Source organism: Osmerus mordax, chromosome 14 (assembly GCF_038355195.1).
Source record: "Osmerus mordax isolate fOsmMor3 chromosome 14, fOsmMor3.pri, whole genome shotgun sequence".
Taxonomy (NCBI): Eukaryota; Metazoa; Chordata; class Actinopteri; order Osmeriformes; family Osmeridae; genus Osmerus; species Osmerus mordax.
The window spans coordinates 14,527,723-14,546,942 of record NC_090063.1 but is presented as its reverse complement, the minus strand read 5'-3'; the positions used below and the strand labels follow the sequence as shown (position 1 = coordinate 14,546,942).

Sequence of the window (19,220 nt, the reverse complement as noted above, 5' to 3'; positions counted from 1 at the left end):
AATTGCCGTATGTCACTGTCATAAAGTAATTGCTCATCAATCATCTTTTATGACAGCAAAAACTACAAGATCATATTGTGTAATATTGTGTAATATTTATTACTCACGGAGCACGAAGTGCAGCAGAATGCGGCTCCATAGCTCAGGGGTTAGAGCACTGGTCTTGTAAACCAGGGGTCGCGAGTTCAAATCTCGCTGGGGCCTGTTCGTCTTTTTCATTCATTATCAAAAATAACGTGGCCCAGTGTCCGATTCCATTGTTATAGCCGGTGATTACGATGTTGGTTAGTTGATTCGGTGACACACTAGTTCCTGCATTTACAAGTCTAATGTAATAGTCCCTCCAGTCCTCCCATAAAGCTGCAAGTCATTAAAGATATCCGTTAGTTTAACTTTTAGTCAGTTGATAGTTGAATTACAATTTTGAAAGCTTATTCAAATATAGCTAAACAATTTATTAAGAATAGCTTACATCAAAAACTGAACCCACTCGACAGAAGTGTCTTTGAACAACAGCCTTTACAATAATATAGCCTATGATGTAATGTGATTTATTTATTGAAACACACATATGCACACTTATGCAATTCGTGTCTGGACATTTACTTTGCCACTAGGCCTCTACTTAAATGTTTTTTTTTTTTGTATTTGTATTTCTTTTACATCTTTTTGAACAGTATGCTAACGACTGTCTGTCAGAGCCCGGATAGCTCAGTCGGTAGAGCATCAGACTTTTAATCTGAGGGTCCAGGGTTCAAGTCCCTGTTCGGGCGGTGGTTTTTTGTTTGAGCCCCTGCCACAACTCGCCAGCCTTCTAACTGTACCCTCAAGAAAGATTTTCTTCCAAACTGGTAGATAAAGGTATTTTTCCACTTTATTATAAACTCGTATCTTAACTAAATTAGTTGAATAATGATGGTACATAAATAATCTTGGGTTTCCTCAACCAAATTCAATTTAACATGTTTATCCAACCAAGTTGACTAACTTGGTTGGATAAATGTGTTTCTGGAAGTTATTATCCTACCTAGAAATGAATTGAACCTATGAATTTCATTCAGGGTGGACTCTTGGGTATCAGCAACTAGGTCCACGAAACGAAATCAACTAGGAGACTTCCTAAAAGGTCAGCGCCCAACGTGGGGCTCGAACCCACGACCCTGAGATTAAGAGTCTCATGCTCTACCGACTGAGCTAGCCGGGCCTATCCATAAGGGATATACATTGATATAAACAATTAGGTATAAGCATATTTGATTCTTCTCTAAAAATATAGTTCCCTGACCGGGAATCGAACCCGGGCCGCGGCGGTGAGAGCGCCGAATCCTAACCACTAGACCACCAGGGAAAGCTGTGATGGACGACATTCTAATGTATATTGTCATTGTTGTAAGAATTGTAAGCAATTCAGAAAACATAACTCCACCACTATTTTACTAAGAAAAATATACACAAATTAGATCATAGCGCTTTAACATGCTAGTTACTTCCTTCACTATTCCGTTTAAACAAGGTGATGAAGCAGATACAACACATTTATTAAAAACATAAATCACATTTAAATTTGATGTTTGCAAAAATACAAAACATAATCTAAAGGCCCAGCCTATTGACTATTACAATTACATCATTTAGATAAACAATTACATCACAATTAGATTTAAAACATAAACTTAACCTAAACAAAACGAAAACCATTAGGACCCATTGTGCGTGGTAAACAAACTTAAGTGATAATATAAGAAACAGTTGCAAATTGCACACACAAAGTAATACTGATTTTCAGCGTTGCGTATTCTAACCCTAAGCCAACAATCAAGATTCCCTCTGTATCCGACTACACAGCACCCAGATAAGATTTTGCTTATTTATTCGATTAATTAATTAATATACGTAAGTAATTAAACAAAGTACTGGCAAACATTCCATACAATGCATAAACTGTGTCTTGAAACAGCAAAACGCAAGAAGAATTAAATACATCCAGTGTATGTGATAGATGGTGCGAGGAGGTCGGCTCAGACAACTACATACTCTTTGTCCTCAGGTGTGTGATGACAACCGCCAGGACCATCCCCACCACCCCAACCCCCACTAAGGCTGCATATAGGTGGGAGAAGGCCAGCCCTTCTGTGCCTGGGACATCTGTGGAAGACACTGAAAGTTGGGTAAGAATGAGACTGAGGAAGATGGTGCTGTGTCTGGACCAGCATGCCCAGAATGGGATGTACAAGGTGTATCACAGTCTCAAACACCAAGAGCAACAGTTGAGTAAGCACAGATGTAAGATAGAAAGGAAATAGATAAGTGGAAATAGACAAAATATAAGTGAACATATCACGTTTGGTCAAACAACCGCATCTATTTTCCGTTTGGGGGGAGTGAAAGGGGGTGAGATGAGGGGGGGATTGAGATGAGGGGGGCAGGGAGGGGGGGTTAGGGTTGAGACATGAGGGGGGGGGGGGCGGGTGGGTGGGGTTAGGGTTGAGACATGAGGGGGGGGCAGGTGTGTGTGTAGGGGGGGGGGTTAGGGTTGAGACATGAGGGGGGGGCAGGTGTGTGTGTAGGGGGGGGGGGGTTGGGTTGAGACATGAGGGGGGGGCGGGTGGGGGGGGGCGGGTGGGGGGGGGTTAGGGTTGAGACATGAGGGGGGGGCAGGTGTGTGTGTAGGGGGGGGGGGTTGGGTTGAGACATGAGGGGGGGGCGGGTGGGGGGGGGTTAGGGTTGAGACATGAGGGGGGGGGCAGGTGTGTGTGTAGGGGGGGGGTAGGGTTGAGACATGAGGGGGGGCAGGTGTGTGTGTGGGGGGGGGGGTAGGGTTGAGACGTGAGGTGGGTCTCCTTACCTTCCATCTGTGTCTGGACCCCAGATGTAGCAAATGGCAGGCCAGAGAACACAGATTCATACACTGTCCAGACATCACAATGAATTAGTATTTCAATAATCATTATCATCATCAATGATCATAATAATAATTTTACACATTTCCTATTTGACAATTGACTCAAAAATCGCAATGAATAAATGATTTTAAATATAGTTGTGAAATCAAATATAATCTCCCAATACGTAATGTTGTAGTGCACGTGTAAAACAATAGGTCATGTCATAATGCATTTTAAGAATTTGAACATGACCCACCCCACACACCCTTAGACATCCACCCATCATTACCTACCCTTCAGCCTCTTTCCTCTCCCAACTTTCAATATCTTGTTCTCCATCCCCATGCAGTAGTACAGACCCAGGTCTGATTCCTCCAGGAAGCTGATATTTAACGCCAGAGACTGGTGCATGATCTGTGTTTGGAACCGGGCGTCCGGACGTTGGCGATGGGAGATCCTGCCATCGTCGAGGATGGACTGGATCAGAATCAGTGGGGGTCCGTCAAGACACTGCTTCAGCCAAGTGGTCTCAGAGTGGTAGGAGATCTCACACCCTGGAGGAGAGGAAGGCAGAGGGGTGAGAAATGTAGCAAAAGTAGGACTGAAAAGTTTACATTTTAAGAACTAGATGGGTAGAAATTAAGGTGAAAACCTAAGATGGCTGAACCACCGAGTTGAATTTCCAGGACGTCAGTCTGAGCTTCGGCCAATGGCAGAAGTGTGATGGGCATAAGGCAGACCCCTGTGTAAGAAGACATTTACATTTACATTTACATTTATTCATTTAGCAGACGCTTTTATCCAAAGCGACTTCCAAGAGAGAGCTTTACAAAGTGCATAGGTCACTGATCATAACAACAAGATAGCCAAAAAACATCGCGAGTAGCCAAAACATGAAGCACACATTGTGAACAACCAAAGTAAGTGCCAAAGGGAAGAACCATAAGAGCATGTAGTTAAACAAGTCACAACCAAACAACATGAACAGCTATAAGTGCAAGTGTACCTGTGGGAAAAAGCAAGCAACAGTAATAAAACAATATATCACAGCGAGAACCAAAAATTTTAATCAGTTACCACTAACCACAAGAGCAACAAGTCTCTAAGCAAGAGTCATTGTGATCCTTGAGGAAACTAACATCGGGTCAAGCGAACCGTTCCTAAGTACCGTTGTACTCCCGGAACAAGTGCGTCTTGAGCCTTACAAGGCTTACAAGACAACAATGTATTCAATTTCATGTAATTTAAATTACATGAAATTTAATTTTTTTTATTCAAATGATTCTACTTCTATTCGTTCAGATTTACTCACTAATGATCCAGAAAAACCAAAGAACGTGCATCTCCATATTGAGTGAAGTTGTCTAAACCGTTGTTGTTTTAGGCTTTTAGAATAATGTGAAGACCAACTTCCTGTTCTCCCTTGAACCCACTGTTTTTCTCAAATGCCCCTCCTTTTGTTTAATGCGAAACACACACACATACACACACAATAACTTGTACATGCACGCATAAACATAAACACACAGTCCCATTCTAAAAGTAACTGTCCTGGGACTCTGTTACATAATCTCCCCTACACACAGACAAACAACAAAAGTAAGAATAGTAACAATTGTATCTTACATTTAGACATTTATGTGTTGGTGTCTCTGGTCTTTACACGGACAGGAAATGTCACTGTGCACAGACACACACATTAGATATGTCTACTATATACTTTCACACCTCCACTTCCTTCAAACCTGAAACTACCTGATCTGACCTAGATCTCTTTTAACAAAGAAGTATGAGTCACAAAAGAAGAAAAACAAAGGACGAACTCTTTATTCTCCTTTCAAAGAAAATTTGTGCTGATGTTTGCGGTTTGGTCTCTACGGTGACCTCTTGTTTATGAAAAAAACTATATTTTTGGATTTACTCGAAAATAATACATTGATTTTTTTTTTTTTCGATTCCTCAAAGAGAAGTTGACAGACTCCGTTTGCGATTCGCTCTTCATTGCGCTGACTTGGCTGATGACGTAGGAGGCTAAAGGTTTCGGTCTTGCATGCTTAGCGAGATTAGAGATAAACAAGTCAACCTCAAGACGGCACCGATTCTTGTTTAGAGTGGACAACACCGCTGAAATTGTTGACAGCAAGGTGATTCTAAATCCGTTTTAACTTAAAATCGTACTCTGAAGGTTGGATCACACCGAGGGATTTCCATACGTCATTTCGGGTTACGAATAAAGGTATGTTCAGGTTAAATTAGCTAGTATATACCCAGCGTGGTATAGGCTAGCTGTCAAGTAGCACTAACGTTAGCTGTCAAACCAGCTGTCAGCGGTTGACAGTCGTGATCACGAACCATCTCGGAAGAAAATTGAAACAATTTTGTTAGTCTGTTAGTTTAAACTTGTCTTCGCTGAAACTTTAACCACAATATCTATTATACTATCAAGCTAGCCACATAGACAGGCGCGGCTCAAACGGCAGTAGCAAGTTTAACGGCGGTGGCCATTCTTGCACAGCAGTGAAGTGAGACAGGTCAGGCATGTAGCTAGCTAGCTAGCTAGCAAACAAGCTATATTTTGTAGCTAGCTACATACACAGACTAGTGCTATTACACATTTGCTGGGAAGTCCAATTTAAGATTCGAGATTACAGCCCAAGGTGCCAGGCGTGGTTTAGCAAGTTATGCCTGGCCCGGTATTTGACAGGTACTTGTTGTGCTAGCTAAGATAGCGACACCCGCATAACTAAGGCCATGCTATCTTGCAAGCAAAATAAAGTTTCAGGACATATTATCAAACAAATCTATATAGCTCTAGTTATCTGACTGAATTATTTTCGCAGGATGGCCGGGGTCTTCGATATTGATATTGAATCTGAGGACCTGAGCGATGCAGAGGTAGGGTTTTGGCAACGGCCAAATTGTTGATCATGATTTATTTACAGTAAACCTCGCACCTCAAACAGGAGGATATTATTTCCTCATAAGAGTTCCTACTTTTACGTCCACGTTGCTTCCGTAATATTTAACGTATACCCAACTACGCAATACCATAGTCATGGGATACACATATTTTCATGTCATATATTGTGTATTTCTGGCAAAAGATGTTTCTCATTTTCTAACTGTCCATAGGATGAGGTCTGTGACTTCACTGTGACTGAAACGGACGAGTAAGTTAAACCTACTGATTCTTTATCAATAGCCATGGTTTTAATCATCTTTGCTGTGGCAGGTGTCATAAACTGATGATACTATCCTCTCTCCCTTCCGATCCACCATCTATACCCCCCCATCCTCTTTTTTTTGTTCTCCTTCATTACTCTATCCCCTTCTCTTTTTTCGTCCACATTTTTTCCTCTCTGGGTCTCCTCTTCTCAGAAGTCGTACAGAGGAGGTGGAGCTGATCAGTGTAAACAGAGACAGCGAGAGAGTAGGGCCTGACTGCTTTGAGCTGCTCACTGTACTGGGAAAGGGAGGCTATGGCAAGGTGTGTGTGTGCACGCGTGCATTTATGGCTGTCTTAGCTACGGGCAGTGCTTTAGGCCACTTTCTGACGATCGGTTTCCATGGCAGTCAAATCATCTTCACTTTTGTTTTTCCACATCCAGGTCTTCCAGGTGAGGAAAGTTCAGGGTCCTCAAACTGGGAAAATATTTGCCATGAAGGTCCTGAAAAAGGTACAAAAGATTCCTCACCTCATCTTCTATCAATCTATCATCTTCCTCAGCTGAACGTGATATCTATATTCAAATACGCATCTGTGCCGTAAGTCTATTTTGTCAGTCTCTTTCTCTCAGGCCTGCTCTTTTGCCTCTTTCTGCCCCCCCCCCTCTCTCTCTCTCTCTCTTTCTCTCTCTCTCTCTCTCCCTTCTCCTCTCCCCCTCCTTCTTTCTCCCTCCCTCCCTCCCTCCCTCCTCTCTCTCTCTCTTTCTCTCTACCCCCTCTCCTCTCCCTCTCTACCCCCTCTCCTCTCTACCCCCTCTCCTCTCTCTCCTCTCTCCCCTCTCTCTCTCTCTCTCTCTCTCTCTCTCTCTCTCCCTCTCTCCCTCCCCCCTCTCCCTATCAGGCTAAGATAGTCTGTAATGCCAAAGACACGGCCCACACACGTGCTGAGCGAGAGATCCTGGAGACCGTGCGCCACCCCTTCATAGTGGACTTGCTGTATGCCTTCCAGACCGGGGGCAAGCTCTACCTCATACTGGAGTGTCTGATCGGTAAGGGGGGGTGGGGCATTGAGGGATGGAGAGGAGGTAGCTTTAGAGGGGTCGGAAGCAAGGATGAGGGCAGGGGAGGTTAGGTCAAAATGCTAAAATGAAGCAAACTGGAACACCCTGGGGGACCTGAGTAGAGACAGAGGGAAGGATGTTACAAACGTGGGTTACAGGATTTCTGTGTCTGGTTTTGAGTTTGGAAACACACTTTTTATGTGTTTCCTCTATACGCTTTTATCCCCCCCCCCCCCCATTCATTTAAACCCTTCTTGTCCTGCCTCTCGCAGGTGGGGAACTGTTCATGCAGCTGGAGAAGGAGGGCATCTTCATGGAGGACACAGCCTGGTAGGTCCCACACCTGGAGTCCCACACCTGGAGTCCCACACCTGGAGTCACACACCTGGAGTCACACACCTGGAGTCACACACCTGGAGTCACACACCTGGAGTCACACACCTGGAGTCACACACCTGGAGTCACACACCTGGTCCTTCAGGAATCCTGAAGCTCCTTTTGAGCTTGTCTTTCCAAACACTACAGTAGTCTTCAACTCCGGTCCAGGATTTCATATTGAGACAAGTTTTATGTAGAACTGTGTGGATGTCGAAAGCATACCTTACCATGTGTGTATGTGTTCAGTTTCTACCTGGGCGAGATTACCCTGGCTCTGGGACACCTGCACTCGAATGGCATCATCTACCGAGACCTGAAACCTGAGAACATCATGCTCAACCACGAAGGTCTGTATGAATGTGTCTGGGTGTGTCTATCTGGGTGTGTCTATCTGGGTGTGTCTATCTGGGTGTGTCTGTCTGAGTGAGTGTGTGCGTATCTATGTGGAATGTATTAAGGTGTGATATGTTGTAATTAGGATCATACTTAACTGTCCCTGTCTTCTCTCATCCAGGACATATTAAGCTGACAGACTTTGGTCTGTGTAAGGAGTCCATCCATGACGGAGCTGTCACTCACACCTTTTGTGGCACCATAGAGTACATGTGAGTCTGGCGCCACCCCGTGTCCATATCACCTGTTTCTCTATCAGATTGGATTTTACTTTCACTCTCTTCACCTCCTTCTGTCTTCCCCACAAACTCCCTTTTTCTGCATGTCGGAACTTGTCTTTTTCTTCTGTCTCGCTTTCACCGTTTCACTTCGTCCATATTTTCTCTCTCTTCTCCTCCAGTAAATCTTTCTGTCCGTTTCTCCCTCAGGGCTCCAGAGATCCTGACTCGTTCAGGACACAACAGAGCGGTGGACTGGTGGAGTCTAGGAGCTCTGATGTACGACATGATGACCGGCTCGGTGAGGGGGAGGGAGGGAGGGAGACACTTCGACACAATATGCAAAAAAGAAACTTCTTATCTTCCATACTTTTATTGTCTCTCATCCATTCCTCTATATCCCTTCTTCCGATTGATGTTTTCTCAGCCTCCATTCACAGCAGAGAACAGGAAGAGGACCATAGATAAAATTCTCAAGTGTAAAATCAACCTTCCTCCCTATCTCACCTTGGATGCGAGAGACATGATCAAGAAGGTGATAACGTAAACCCTTGCAACTCTTCCGTGTCTGGAGCAAGACTGTTAGGGATGAAGGCACCACACACACTGAAACATTTCTCTTTCTCTATCGCTCTATTTCTCTTTCCCTCGTTCCCTAGCTACTCAAGAAGGGCCCAGGCCAGAGACTAGGCTCAAGCAAAGCTGACTGTGCAGACATACAGGTGACACACACACACACAGTGCACACACACACCACACACTACAATCACACGTAGAAGTCCAGAGCCTAATGTTGTCCCTGTGTCTTTTATAGAAACATCCCTTCTTCAGACACATCAACTGGGACGACCTGCTCAACAAGAGAGTAGAGCCACCATACAAGCCATCACTGGTAACTTAAATTATTATTATTATTATGATTTTTTTTTCCATGATCCTGGCTATACAAAACTAAAGTTAGCCATATCTTTAATTTCTTATTCCCATCATTCCTCCTTCCCTATCCCCCCCCCCCCCCCCCCCCCCCCCCCACCCGCCCGCCCGCAGCAGTCAGATGAGGACGTCAGTCAGTTCGACACCCGTTTCACCCGCCAGACCCCGGTCGACAGCCCGGATGACACGTCCCTCAGCCACAGTCACGACCACGCCTTTGCTGTGAGACCATCCTTCATTTCCCCCCTTCTTCACCTGTCCTGAGGCGTGGCCTCACCCCTTCATTCTTCCAGTCCGTTCTCCTCGGATATTATGCTGTCTTTACTCCTAACTCGGTCACTACGGTAGGTTCTCCCTCCCTGCCCTCCGTCACTCATTCCACTACTTCACTTCAGGGTTTTACCTACGTGGCTCCCTCTGTGCTGGAGAGTCTGAAGGAGGGCTTCTCCTTCGAACCCCGGACCCGCCCTGTACGCAGACACAACAGCAGCCCACGCACGCCCATCAGGTAACACACACACACACACACACACGATCAGACTAGCCACACTGGCCTGTCTATCCCTATCCTTACTCACACTCTCCTCTTGCTTTCTGTTTGTATCTCTCTCTCTCTCTTTCTTAGTCCTCTTAAGTTCTCTCTGGCTGAACCCTTCAAGTCTGCAGGAGAAGGAGAGGCAGAGCTTCTCTCAGCCACCTCCAAACCGGCCCCTTCCCTTACCACTTCCCAGCCCACCGACAACGGTGTCACCCAACCAATCAGAACGCCCGGACGGAACAAGAAGCAGAAAGGAAATGGGAGATAAGCAGGAGGAGATGAGGTGAGAATGTTTCCCCTCTCAGAGGGTGCAAGGCGTACCCTGTGGGGAGCAGCTCTAGAACCCTGGGGCTACTCAGAATGGTGCGAACCTTCTAGAACGCTCCACAGGCTGGATCTCTGCTGTGCGGAACACGGACGTCATGGCAACATGTGTGTTCTAGTCCTCATGGTTCCATCCTCCTGCTCTGTGAATGTCAGCATTTCACCTTCTCCGAACACACTTCTGTTCACGGCTGTGTACCAATACTACGAACTTGCATCCTGTCTGTCCCTTCTTCTTCACTAGCCTCAGTCAGAAGGGCATATGGGCACTTTCCCATAAGGTTAGGATTGAGGGGAGGAGGTTGCAAGTCATTGGTTTTGGGTCCCAGCCAGTCTTATTTTTTTTTCAAATTTTTCTCAATGGGAAACTACTGCCAAAGTTTTAGACATGCTTTATCAGTGTCAGACTACCACCTATCATACGATAGCTGTGATAACTGCTGGAATTCTGAAATATCGATACATTTATTCATTCAAATGCTCAGAAAAAAAGAAAAGATAATCATGTACAAAAGAGAGAAAAATGTCTATTTTCGTTACCAAAACAAATGCATTTCTACATTAGCTTGTGGAGCTGCTGTAAGCTAATCAAATCAGATCTGTACCTCAGGCACCAGACACCAGGTTCTAGAACAGGTGTCCATGACAACATTTATGAACTAGAATGCTCCTATGACACCATTTTATTGTTCCTCACTTTAGGTAGTAAGGATTCTGTTCGCTGGGTTCTTAAACCAAAAACATCCACCATAAATTTAGTTGACATACTTTAGTTGAGTCCAGACCAGGATTTGAGCTATATGTCCTCATGCCCTCACTGTTCTCAAGGGAGACTGCATGTCTATGAACCTCTGTGTTTATCTCTATGGCTGCTTATGTACCATACACCAACCTGTCTTACTGCTGTGTAAACTGAACCTTGAACAGACCTCTTCCCCTCAGATTACACATGGTTCACAATGAGATCTTCCTAATGTATGATTATTCCCAGTGTAAACCGGAACCGGCTCCATATACCAAGGAAGTTATAATGGGATGGAGGGGGAGTGATATTATGTGTATTATTTAATTTAAATAATATTATTTACTGGACTGTTATGTTCTTGATCAAAGTAGGATGTTTGAAGCTATTTTCTTTTCTTTTTTGGATTGTTGGGAGGTTTGGAGGAGAGGATGGTGTTGTAGAATTCGAATGAATAAAACTCAAACATGAGGTTTACCAAATCCCTTTATTCTTTTGTTTATTTTTGTTTTGTTTTTCACATTTATTTGAAAAATCAATAATATCACAAATCATACAAAAGTCAGTTTATTGTAACATGTTCTGTTAATCCATTAGGACCATATCATTAAAGTAAGAAAGAAAAAAAAAGATGAACATATTTTGTCAAATTCACACTATTGAACTGAGCTGGTCTGGACTGGTCTAGTATCTATAATCTGAAAATAACCATTTTATCTACATGGTTAAACAGAAAACCTTCTTATAGAACCCTGTACGAAACCTATTCAAGTCTGTCATGACTGACGTTTAATCTGTGAATGAGTCAGCAGAGCAGGGTGGATTGCTCAGTATGGTAGTGTGAAAAGGGTCAGAAAGAGAGACTTTATCTTCACACTTATCTGTAGCTGCCCTTCCTCTCTCCTTCTCACCTATCCTTATCACTCTGTCAATTAGAGTATAGTGACATCACTCTCCTCTATCTCTCCCTCGCTTTTCTCCCATTCCGGACCTACTAATGCTTTCGCCTCCTCGCCTCCTCCCCTCTCTCCGTCTCTTCCTCCTTTCTCTTCTCCCTGACCTTCCTCACTTTTGCTCTTTGCTTCTCTTTTCTCTTCTTCCTCCTCCTCTTCCTTCTCTCCGCTCTGTGCTCTCTGTCTCAGGTCGTCTTCCCCCATGCTGGAGTAGTCATCAGAAGAGTCTTCCCTGTCCTCCTCTTCCTCATCTTTCTGCTCCCCTCCCTCTCCTTCAACACCAACCACCACTTCTAACATTTCCTCCTCCCCCTCTTCCTCGTCGCCCTCCCTCTCTCCCCTACCCCCAGGCCACAGACGGAACCCTAGCCTATCCTCCAAGGTTCTAACCTCACCCCTCACCCTCTCCCCAAAGCCCAATATCAGGCGGGAGGTGGGGCTGTTCTGGTTTGAGGGGCGGGAGGCCCACTTGAATGCTGCCACGAGGATCAGGATGAGCAGCACAATGACGACCAGCAGCACTATCGTGATGGAACCTCCGTCGAGCGCCCCTGCGCTCCCCGCCTGCGTAGTGGGCGAAACGGACGAAGATGTAGACGAAGGGATGGCGGGGGTCTTGGCTTGGGTGACTGGAAAAGCTGCGCTGCCTCGGGTTGTTGGTTGTACCGGCAAGAGAGACGAGCTGGCTGATGTCGACAGCGTCACGTCGTCGGCAGACGGAGTGGTAGATGAACTGTTTCCTTGCAGGGGCGGAGCCTCGTTTGTGGAATTCCTACTACTTTCCGCGTTGCTGGATTCAACAGCTTTTGTTGTTGTCTCTGTTGAGGTGGAGTTGGCTTGTGTCATGAGGGGTGTGTTCTGGGAAGGGTGGTCAGTTGCTGCCGTAGCAACTTGGATGAGGATCAGCAGCGTCGGAATGAGCGCGCTCAGAAAGGCAGTGTCCGGAGTCTTCATTGGTACTGAAACATAAAACAAACACGGTTATGTTATGATGAGATGAACACCGTTAGTTCTACAGTTCCCTTGTGGTCTTGCGTAACCTCTTGACCTTTCATAACACAAAAGTTCCAAACATTTATTTATTTGGCTGCCGTCTTGTAATATTTTCTGGTAAGTGGAAAACTGGGTATGAAGATTCTTAATGAAACACAGTGGAGATGAGTCAGTGATGTGAACATGGCCGACAATCAGATTCAAAAAGGAGAATGAGAGCACTTTTGGATTCGGATTCTTAATCAGAATGAGAATGAATCAAGAGTAATACAAGATTCAGATAGTAATGCTTTGTGGGGTGAAACAAAAGAGGGATAATGCGACTGAAAGGATTGACATGCACACATACAGGAAGTGGTGCACATCTGAAGAGCAGTAAATTACCAACAGGAAATGGTAGAAAGCTTGCTGCAGCACAGAGGCATGGTGGGGCACACGCGCCCACACATGATATAAAGTTTATGTATGTTAATCTCTCTCCAAACCCCACTTCACAAAGCTTGTTAGAAATGTATCTTTGCTAATCACATGGCGGTCAGAAATCATAAAGCTAAACATTTTGAGTGAGAGAAACAGTGGTTGCAATAGATAAAAATATAAGTAGCGGTTTTCAAGTGTGGGGGGTGCCCCATTGTGCACATGTAGGAGAGGAAGGAGAGATTGATGGATGGACAGTAGATGATGGGATGGAAAAAAGCATAATGGAGAGAATAGAGGAGAGGCTGAAGGAGCATAAGACACATGAAGAAGAAATAGGTCAGAATAAGCGGGAAACCACAGACATAAAATCCTTCAAGCTGGCAGATATACAATCACCCTCCATCATCACTAAATACAGATCAGGGAAAATCAGTACGGTTGAAACTCACCTGTTGAGTGTGGATCAGGCTGGAAATGTTTGGAAATATATAGAATAGAGTTGTCGAGGTTGGAGATGAAGGGATAGAAGTGACTACAGGTGGATGTGGAGAGAAAAGAAGAGAAGAGAGAAAAAACAGAGGAAACGGTGGGTGTGACTAAGAAGTGACAGAAGAAAGAGGGGGGAGGGAAACACAAAGAGAAGAGACATCTCTCTATGGAATGTTGAATCTCCTTGTTGTGTTTTAGAGAACTGTTGAACTGTTCTTAGAGAGGTGGTGTCATTTGCATACCTGTTATGTTAGAGAGACACAAAACAAACATCCGGGGGGGGGGGGGGGGGGGGGGGTACTGAAGAAGTATTTTTCATTCTCTAGCTTAGAATTTGTTTATTATTGTTGGCTGCAGGTTACTTGGTGTATTGTAATCTCATTCATCAGTTGTTTGTGAGTTACTACCCAGCTAGCAAAGCCTATTTTACAACTGTCTATACGAACATGGTATGTTCCTGTCTTAATCATCACTTTCACTGCTAAATGGCAAGATTTGATCTACAGGATCTGATGATCTCATTGGTGCAGGGGCGTGGCCTAGAATTAGTTGGGGAAGGCAGACACAATTGATTGACAGGCAGAGACCACCAATAGGTGCATTTTCATAGAATGACTCACCCCTTATAGGGATAATATAGACCACTGGGGGACAGACTGACAGAGGCAGATAGACAGGTAAAGTGCATTTAGAATATGATTCCCTCTCTGCCAGTCAGCCAAGTTCGGTAGTTTCCAGACTTTTAACCCAGCTGGTCTGCTCCACTGTGGGGAGTGGGGAGAGGATGTCACTCCTCAACGTGATCCTGATAATCCTCTGGCTGGTCACAGGTAAGTCTACCTGCACTTACGGTTCAGAATTCTTCTGAGGTATTTATTCATTGGTTAGGACATTAAAAACCGAAAACATCAAATTGATGTTTTGTGCTTCCTAGGCTGGAGCAGATAGGCTAGAGCAGTGGTTCACCAAATTTCCGTGGCCAGAGACAGGCAAGGTATTATGACCAACGAGAACTTGGCTGGGTAAAAAAAGAATATAATAAAGATGTTCTTTGATGTGATTGGGAGCTTTTATTTAGTTCTTAGTTGTGTATCATACGGCATGACTTTGCCTTTTGTTTCACATTTACATTTTAGTCATTTAGCAGACGCTCTTATCCAGAGCGACTTACAGTAAGTACAGGGACATTCCCCCCGAGGCAAGTAGGGTGAAGTGCCTTGCCTAAGGACACAACGTCATTTTGACTCGGCCGGGAATCGAACTGGCAACCTTCAGATTACTAGCCCGACTCCCTCACCGCTCAGCCACCTGACTTTATAGCTGACCATGGATACGTACTCAGTTCCTCTATTGTTTTGAGTGTATTGTGGCTATATTCTTGGTTCTCCATTTGTTACCAGTATATCAACAGCAAGGGAAAGGATTTAAAATCATGCAGACAAGCCCCTTAGTTATGTGTTCCTAAGTAGCCTTTTAAGCGTTTTCTCTGGTACCCTAAGAGTAAGGTAGAGGACATCCTGTTATGTAGACACCTCAGTAGAACTCTTCCTGTGTGGTCGAGGGCCCGACCCCTCACTTTCAGGCGTTTTTTCCATTGACCACCTCACCGCACTGACTACTGAAGGTGCGTCTGTATATACGCTGCTACCACACTAATTAGGTTGATAGACTATTGAGTTGCACAGGGATTCAAATGCGTAGCTCCTTAATTCAACGCTCAAGTCTACAATCCCTTGGACCCATCCGACCCAGCCTGTCTGTGTTAAACTAAGCACCCGTGTTGGTGTGTGTTCCAGACCTGCAGGCTGCAGTGAGGGCTGAGGTCACCACAGTCAGTGTGTGCGAGGGCCAGACCGTCACCCTACTGAACAAGATGAGCAAGGAACCGAGAGACGTTCAGCTTCTGTGGACGTTCCGGTCGGCCGGTCTGGATCAGTTTGAGACCCACGACGTGGTCCTGATCCATATCTTTGAGGGACAGATGGAGAGGAACGATATGCAGAGCTTTCGGGGAAGGCTGCAGGTGGACAAGGGGACCGGATCTCTAACCATCCGGAACCTATCTTGTGCCGACTCTGGGCTTTACCAGCTGCAGGTCATCAACGGAAAAGTCTCGTCCCACCACTTCAACTTGACTGTTATTGGTGAGTGTGTGGGAGGTCTGTGGTATGGGGCTTTCTAAAGATTAGGCCACATTCAGCCGTTTGTACTTGTATACATATGACTTTCCTTTCCGTGTTCAGAGATGTCTTCAGTGTGTGTGTGTTTCTCCCTAGTGGCGGATGGTGAGGACAACAGCTACATCTATGTGGCAGCCAACAGTGCCACTAACCACTCAGCCAATCTCAGCCTTGAGGAGCTGTGCTCTCACCATACAGGTACCACAATCTACCTTCCATCTCTAGATACAGGCTTTAACCAGGTGGACCATGACAATGACTAAACCTTGTCACTGAAACACCCGCTTTCTCTCACTCCTCTCTCACCCTATGTCCTAGAATCTCCCTCTCTCTCCTCCATCTCTCACTCACTGCCTCTTCCTTTATGTCTTTACTACTATCTCTCTTTCTGGTGTGGCCTCGTTCAATTCATGGCATACAAATATTATTAAACTCCTGTCTCCTGTTGCCTCCATCCTCTCTCACTCCATCCCCTCCACTCTTATTCGCCTTCCTCTTTCACTCCCTTCTATCTTCTATATTTCTCTTTTTCCTTTTTCTCGCCATCTTCTGCTCTCCTTTCTTTCGCTGTCTCCCTCATCTCTCTTTCTCTTACTGCTCTTTTTCTCCTATTCCTCTCTCTCCCCTTCTCCCTCATATTTTGTCCTCCTCTATCTCTTTCTTTCCCTCTGCCTTCCTTACAGTGTCATGTGCCTGTTCTATTACCTACACCGTGGCCTTCGTACGATTGGTTCTCACAGTTCTGGTGGGAGTGGGCCTGGCTGTGGTTCTGTTCCACCACTTCCGAGCCAGAAGAGAGGGAGGTGACCCCCAGACCACAGACAGGGCCCGGTCCCCCCAGAGTCCAGGGGCTTCGCCTGGTACTGAGACCCACCATGGGGCCCATGGATCCAGGCTGCTGACCTCCACAGCTGAGGCCTCTGGAGCCTCCTCCATGCTGTGAGGCGAGCAGCATGCAGCACAGCAGTGTCTTCTCTGCTGTACATCACATGGTGCTGTGGGGTTCCCCAAACAAAGACATTATATATCAATGTTGTGTTTTCAAAGGTTTATTAGATTAGTTAATTAGAATGATATGTAACTAATAAATATCTAAAACCCAATGTAAGAATATGAGTTCTCTTATCAGACCACTTTGGCATCAGACAATAATAGTTTATTTATAGTATAGGAAAAAGGAGATAAAAGTAAGAAAGTGCAGCAGCAAAAATAAACAATTCTGAAACCCACATTGCAAACATCAGTCATGATATTGCTTAAAATGTTGGCCTGTATCATGTCAGTGTAAGACAGTATACAAGAATGGCAGCAGGTTTAGTATATATAATGCTTTCTGAAACACAGACACCACACATCGGCAGAGATAGTCAGTCATGATATTGCTTTAAATTCATGGCAAGCTAACAGTTACATTTTGTTCAAGTATAACATATAAATAGATAAATACATTTTAAAATTGTCCAGTGAAGTTCAAGGAAAAGCAGACTACAGCACAGAGGTGGAGGTGATTTCTGGAGCTGGTGGAGGATGTTGTTCCTGAGATTCAGGGGGCTCTGGGACCACGGAGATTCCACAACGGTGATCTTTGCTGGTCATCAGATGGCTGTTGGCTGAAGGATCATCACCTTTACCAGCTCCCTGTATGACACAACCAACAATGTGGACTGTTGGTCACTAAAACTCAAGCAGCCTCCAGCAACATCAACACAAGGTCTCAGAACATCTTATCTCTATACTCTACTGCAGTGGTGGATGTCAGGGAACCTCCAGTATAATACTACCAGAACCAGAACCAGCAGGCCAAATAAGGTAACACAAGGTACCAGGATGTATAGATGGTGTCTTGGAGCAGGGTTACTGGATGTAGAAGAATCTATAGAAACACACTAACAAATGCAGGGAGTATTACTGGTTAACGGGCTCTAGTGGTTAAGTGGCAAAATAACTGTCAGAACAAATAAGCTACCTGGACAAAGCTCTGTCTTATTGAGGTTAGCCGTCTTGTTGGAGACGAGAGCTGAAAGACAATGAGAAAATAAGTATTTTAGAGGTAAATTGTACTGATAGCACTTCCATTGACAACAATCATAGCGCTAACGATTAATACCGACGAGGATGTTATGAAAAAAAAATCTTAAACATTACCTGGTCACCACTCTTTAGTCCAGTTTTGCCGGTGTGTAGAGTCACATCGTCTCCCTCTGACCCTCTCACTGTCTCTTTAGCCTGTAGCTGTGTTACAGCTACACATGCCAACACCAACATCATACCTGGAGACAGAGGTGGAGAGTTATTTGGGTTATGGAAATCAATGTAGATCAAAGACGTGGGTTTCATTATACATTGGACATGTCCCACCCACTTTTTGAAAACCGCAAATCCCCCCCACACACCTTTTATTAATACATTTATATTTAAAAAATCTGTCCCACTCCACATTTGAAAATAGGCCTAAACGTATTCCCCTGTAGATGCAATAATTAGGCAACATTTAACACTGGTAATATTTAACACTGTTAAATATAACACTGAGATGGTCTTGTTTGCTGTGGTTATTTAATTGTATTATACTTGAGTGCTTTAGTATTATGTTTTTGTGCAATGCAGTAGGCTATTTGGCGACAGCAAAGATGGAGGTGCAAACTGCACAGCTGACAATGACGCCTGGGACACACTGGCTGCAAAGTGCTGCAATAGCTGCGAAGCACCTGGAAGCTAACCCTTTTTGTCGAGGCTGATGCAAGAGCCATTTTAATTTGTTTTGGGTGTAGACACAAATTGTCCACTGGTGTACGTTTTAGGCATTTCAACAGGTAACAAGGGGTGCTGTTAAACAAAATATTTTAAACTTACTTCCATTGTTTCACTCACTGCGAGAAGATACATTAAAAATAAAATTATTTGTAATTTAAAAAAAGGGATCCCTACACTAGGGATGGGACATATGGCACTGACGCATCGATGCTTGTGTCGCAAAACCAATACGCACAGTTTCGAAAAAGTGGTTTGGAGCTTGTGTCAAATGACGATGCCACGTGATTGATGACGTTCAATGCTTCAGACGTCACGAACTGGTTCAAAGTTGTGGCGCACTTCTAAACCTTAAAAGAGGGAAAGAAACCAGTGCTTATCGTCTTAATAGGAGGCGAACACTACATTGGCAGAAGCGCAAACAGTCATTAGTAGAGTACATAGTTATTATTAGAAGACGATTAGAGAATTATCATTAGCAGAGGAGAAGTGGGTTACATTAGCAGAATAGTATAGTTCATCAGCAGAAGAGAAGTAGGTTATATTAGCAGAAGAGCAGAAAGTAGAAGACGATATGGATGCTACCGGAGGAAGAAAGCGATCAAGAGTATGGGAACATTTTGATATGTTATCCCCCAAATGTGGCCAGGACGGAGGACCCTCTGGACTACTGGGTCACACGCAAGGCCCTTTACCCTCCGTTATTTAAAGTGGCCATGCAGTTTCTGTGCACACCAGCATCCTCAGTGCCTTGTGAGAGGATCTTCTCCAAGGCTGGAGAAATTGTGAGCCAGAGG

The 19,220-nt window shown here is 44.7% G+C and overlaps 3 protein-coding genes and 4 non-coding genes across 9 annotated transcripts; 4 read left to right on the top strand and 3 right to left on the bottom strand.

The window, feature by feature from the left end:
- The first annotated feature begins 131 nt into the window (after positions 1 to 131).
- Positions 132 to 204, top strand: trnat-ugu (transfer RNA threonine (anticodon UGU)). Its single transcript has one exon. It is a non-coding gene; the product is annotated as a tRNA-Thr (tRNA).
- Positions 205 to 700: 496 nt separating this feature from the next.
- trnak-uuu (transfer RNA lysine (anticodon UUU)) lies at positions 701 to 773 on the top strand. The gene has a single exon. It is a non-coding gene; the product is annotated as a tRNA-Lys (tRNA).
- A 358-nt stretch (positions 774 to 1,131) lies between these two features.
- On the bottom strand, positions 1,132 to 1,204 carry trnak-cuu (transfer RNA lysine (anticodon CUU)). Its single transcript has one exon. It is a non-coding gene; the product is annotated as a tRNA-Lys (tRNA).
- A 72-nt stretch (positions 1,205 to 1,276) lies between these two features.
- On the bottom strand, positions 1,277 to 1,348 carry trnae-cuc (transfer RNA glutamic acid (anticodon CUC)). Its single transcript has one exon. It is a non-coding gene; the product is annotated as a tRNA-Glu (tRNA).
- A 3,437-nt stretch (positions 1,349 to 4,785) lies between these two features.
- Positions 4,786 to 11,110, top strand: LOC136956645 (ribosomal protein S6 kinase beta-2-like). 2 transcript variants are annotated; one of them, XM_067250578.1, is made up of 16 exons: positions 4,786 to 5,121; positions 5,726 to 5,780; positions 6,018 to 6,055; positions 6,267 to 6,372; positions 6,494 to 6,562; positions 6,952 to 7,099; positions 7,384 to 7,441; positions 7,736 to 7,836; positions 8,004 to 8,094; positions 8,311 to 8,401; positions 8,528 to 8,635; positions 8,760 to 8,822; positions 8,915 to 8,992; positions 9,148 to 9,255; positions 9,429 to 9,541; positions 9,659 to 11,110. In XM_067250578.1, the coding sequence occupies exons 2-16, from the start codon at positions 5,727 to 5,729 to the stop codon at positions 9,837 to 9,839; spliced, it is 1,407 nt and encodes a 468-aa protein (XP_067106679.1). In that variant the 5' UTR covers positions 4,786 to 5,121; position 5,726; the 3' UTR covers positions 9,840 to 11,110. The 2 variants fall into 2 exon arrangements, with proteins under 2 accessions (XP_067106679.1, XP_067106678.1); XM_067250577.1 differs by having other exon boundaries at positions 4,787 to 5,121; positions 6,264 to 6,372.
- Positions 11,111 to 13,554, bottom strand: LOC136956650 (histone H3.v1-like). Its single transcript, XM_067250583.1, has 2 exons — positions 13,453 to 13,554; positions 11,111 to 12,549 (listed from the first exon to the last, which is right to left on the bottom strand). Exon 2 carries the CDS (start codon positions 12,542 to 12,544, stop codon positions 11,570 to 11,572), a length of 975 nt encoding a protein of 324 aa, XP_067106684.1. The 5' UTR covers positions 12,545 to 12,549; positions 13,453 to 13,554; the 3' UTR covers positions 11,111 to 11,569.
- A 611-nt stretch (positions 13,555 to 14,165) lies between these two features.
- Positions 14,166 to 16,767, top strand: LOC136956653 (uncharacterized). 2 transcript variants are annotated; one of them, XM_067250586.1, is made up of 4 exons: positions 14,166 to 14,322; positions 15,289 to 15,636; positions 15,769 to 15,870; positions 16,356 to 16,767. In XM_067250586.1, the coding sequence occupies exons 1-4, from the start codon at positions 14,277 to 14,279 to the stop codon at positions 16,613 to 16,615; spliced, it is 756 nt and encodes a 251-aa protein (XP_067106687.1). In that variant the 5' UTR covers positions 14,166 to 14,276; the 3' UTR covers positions 16,616 to 16,767. The 2 variants fall into 2 exon arrangements, with proteins under 2 accessions (XP_067106687.1, XP_067106688.1); XM_067250587.1 differs by having other exon boundaries at positions 15,991 to 16,498.
- The last annotated feature ends 2,453 nt before the right edge of the window (positions 16,768 to 19,220 follow it).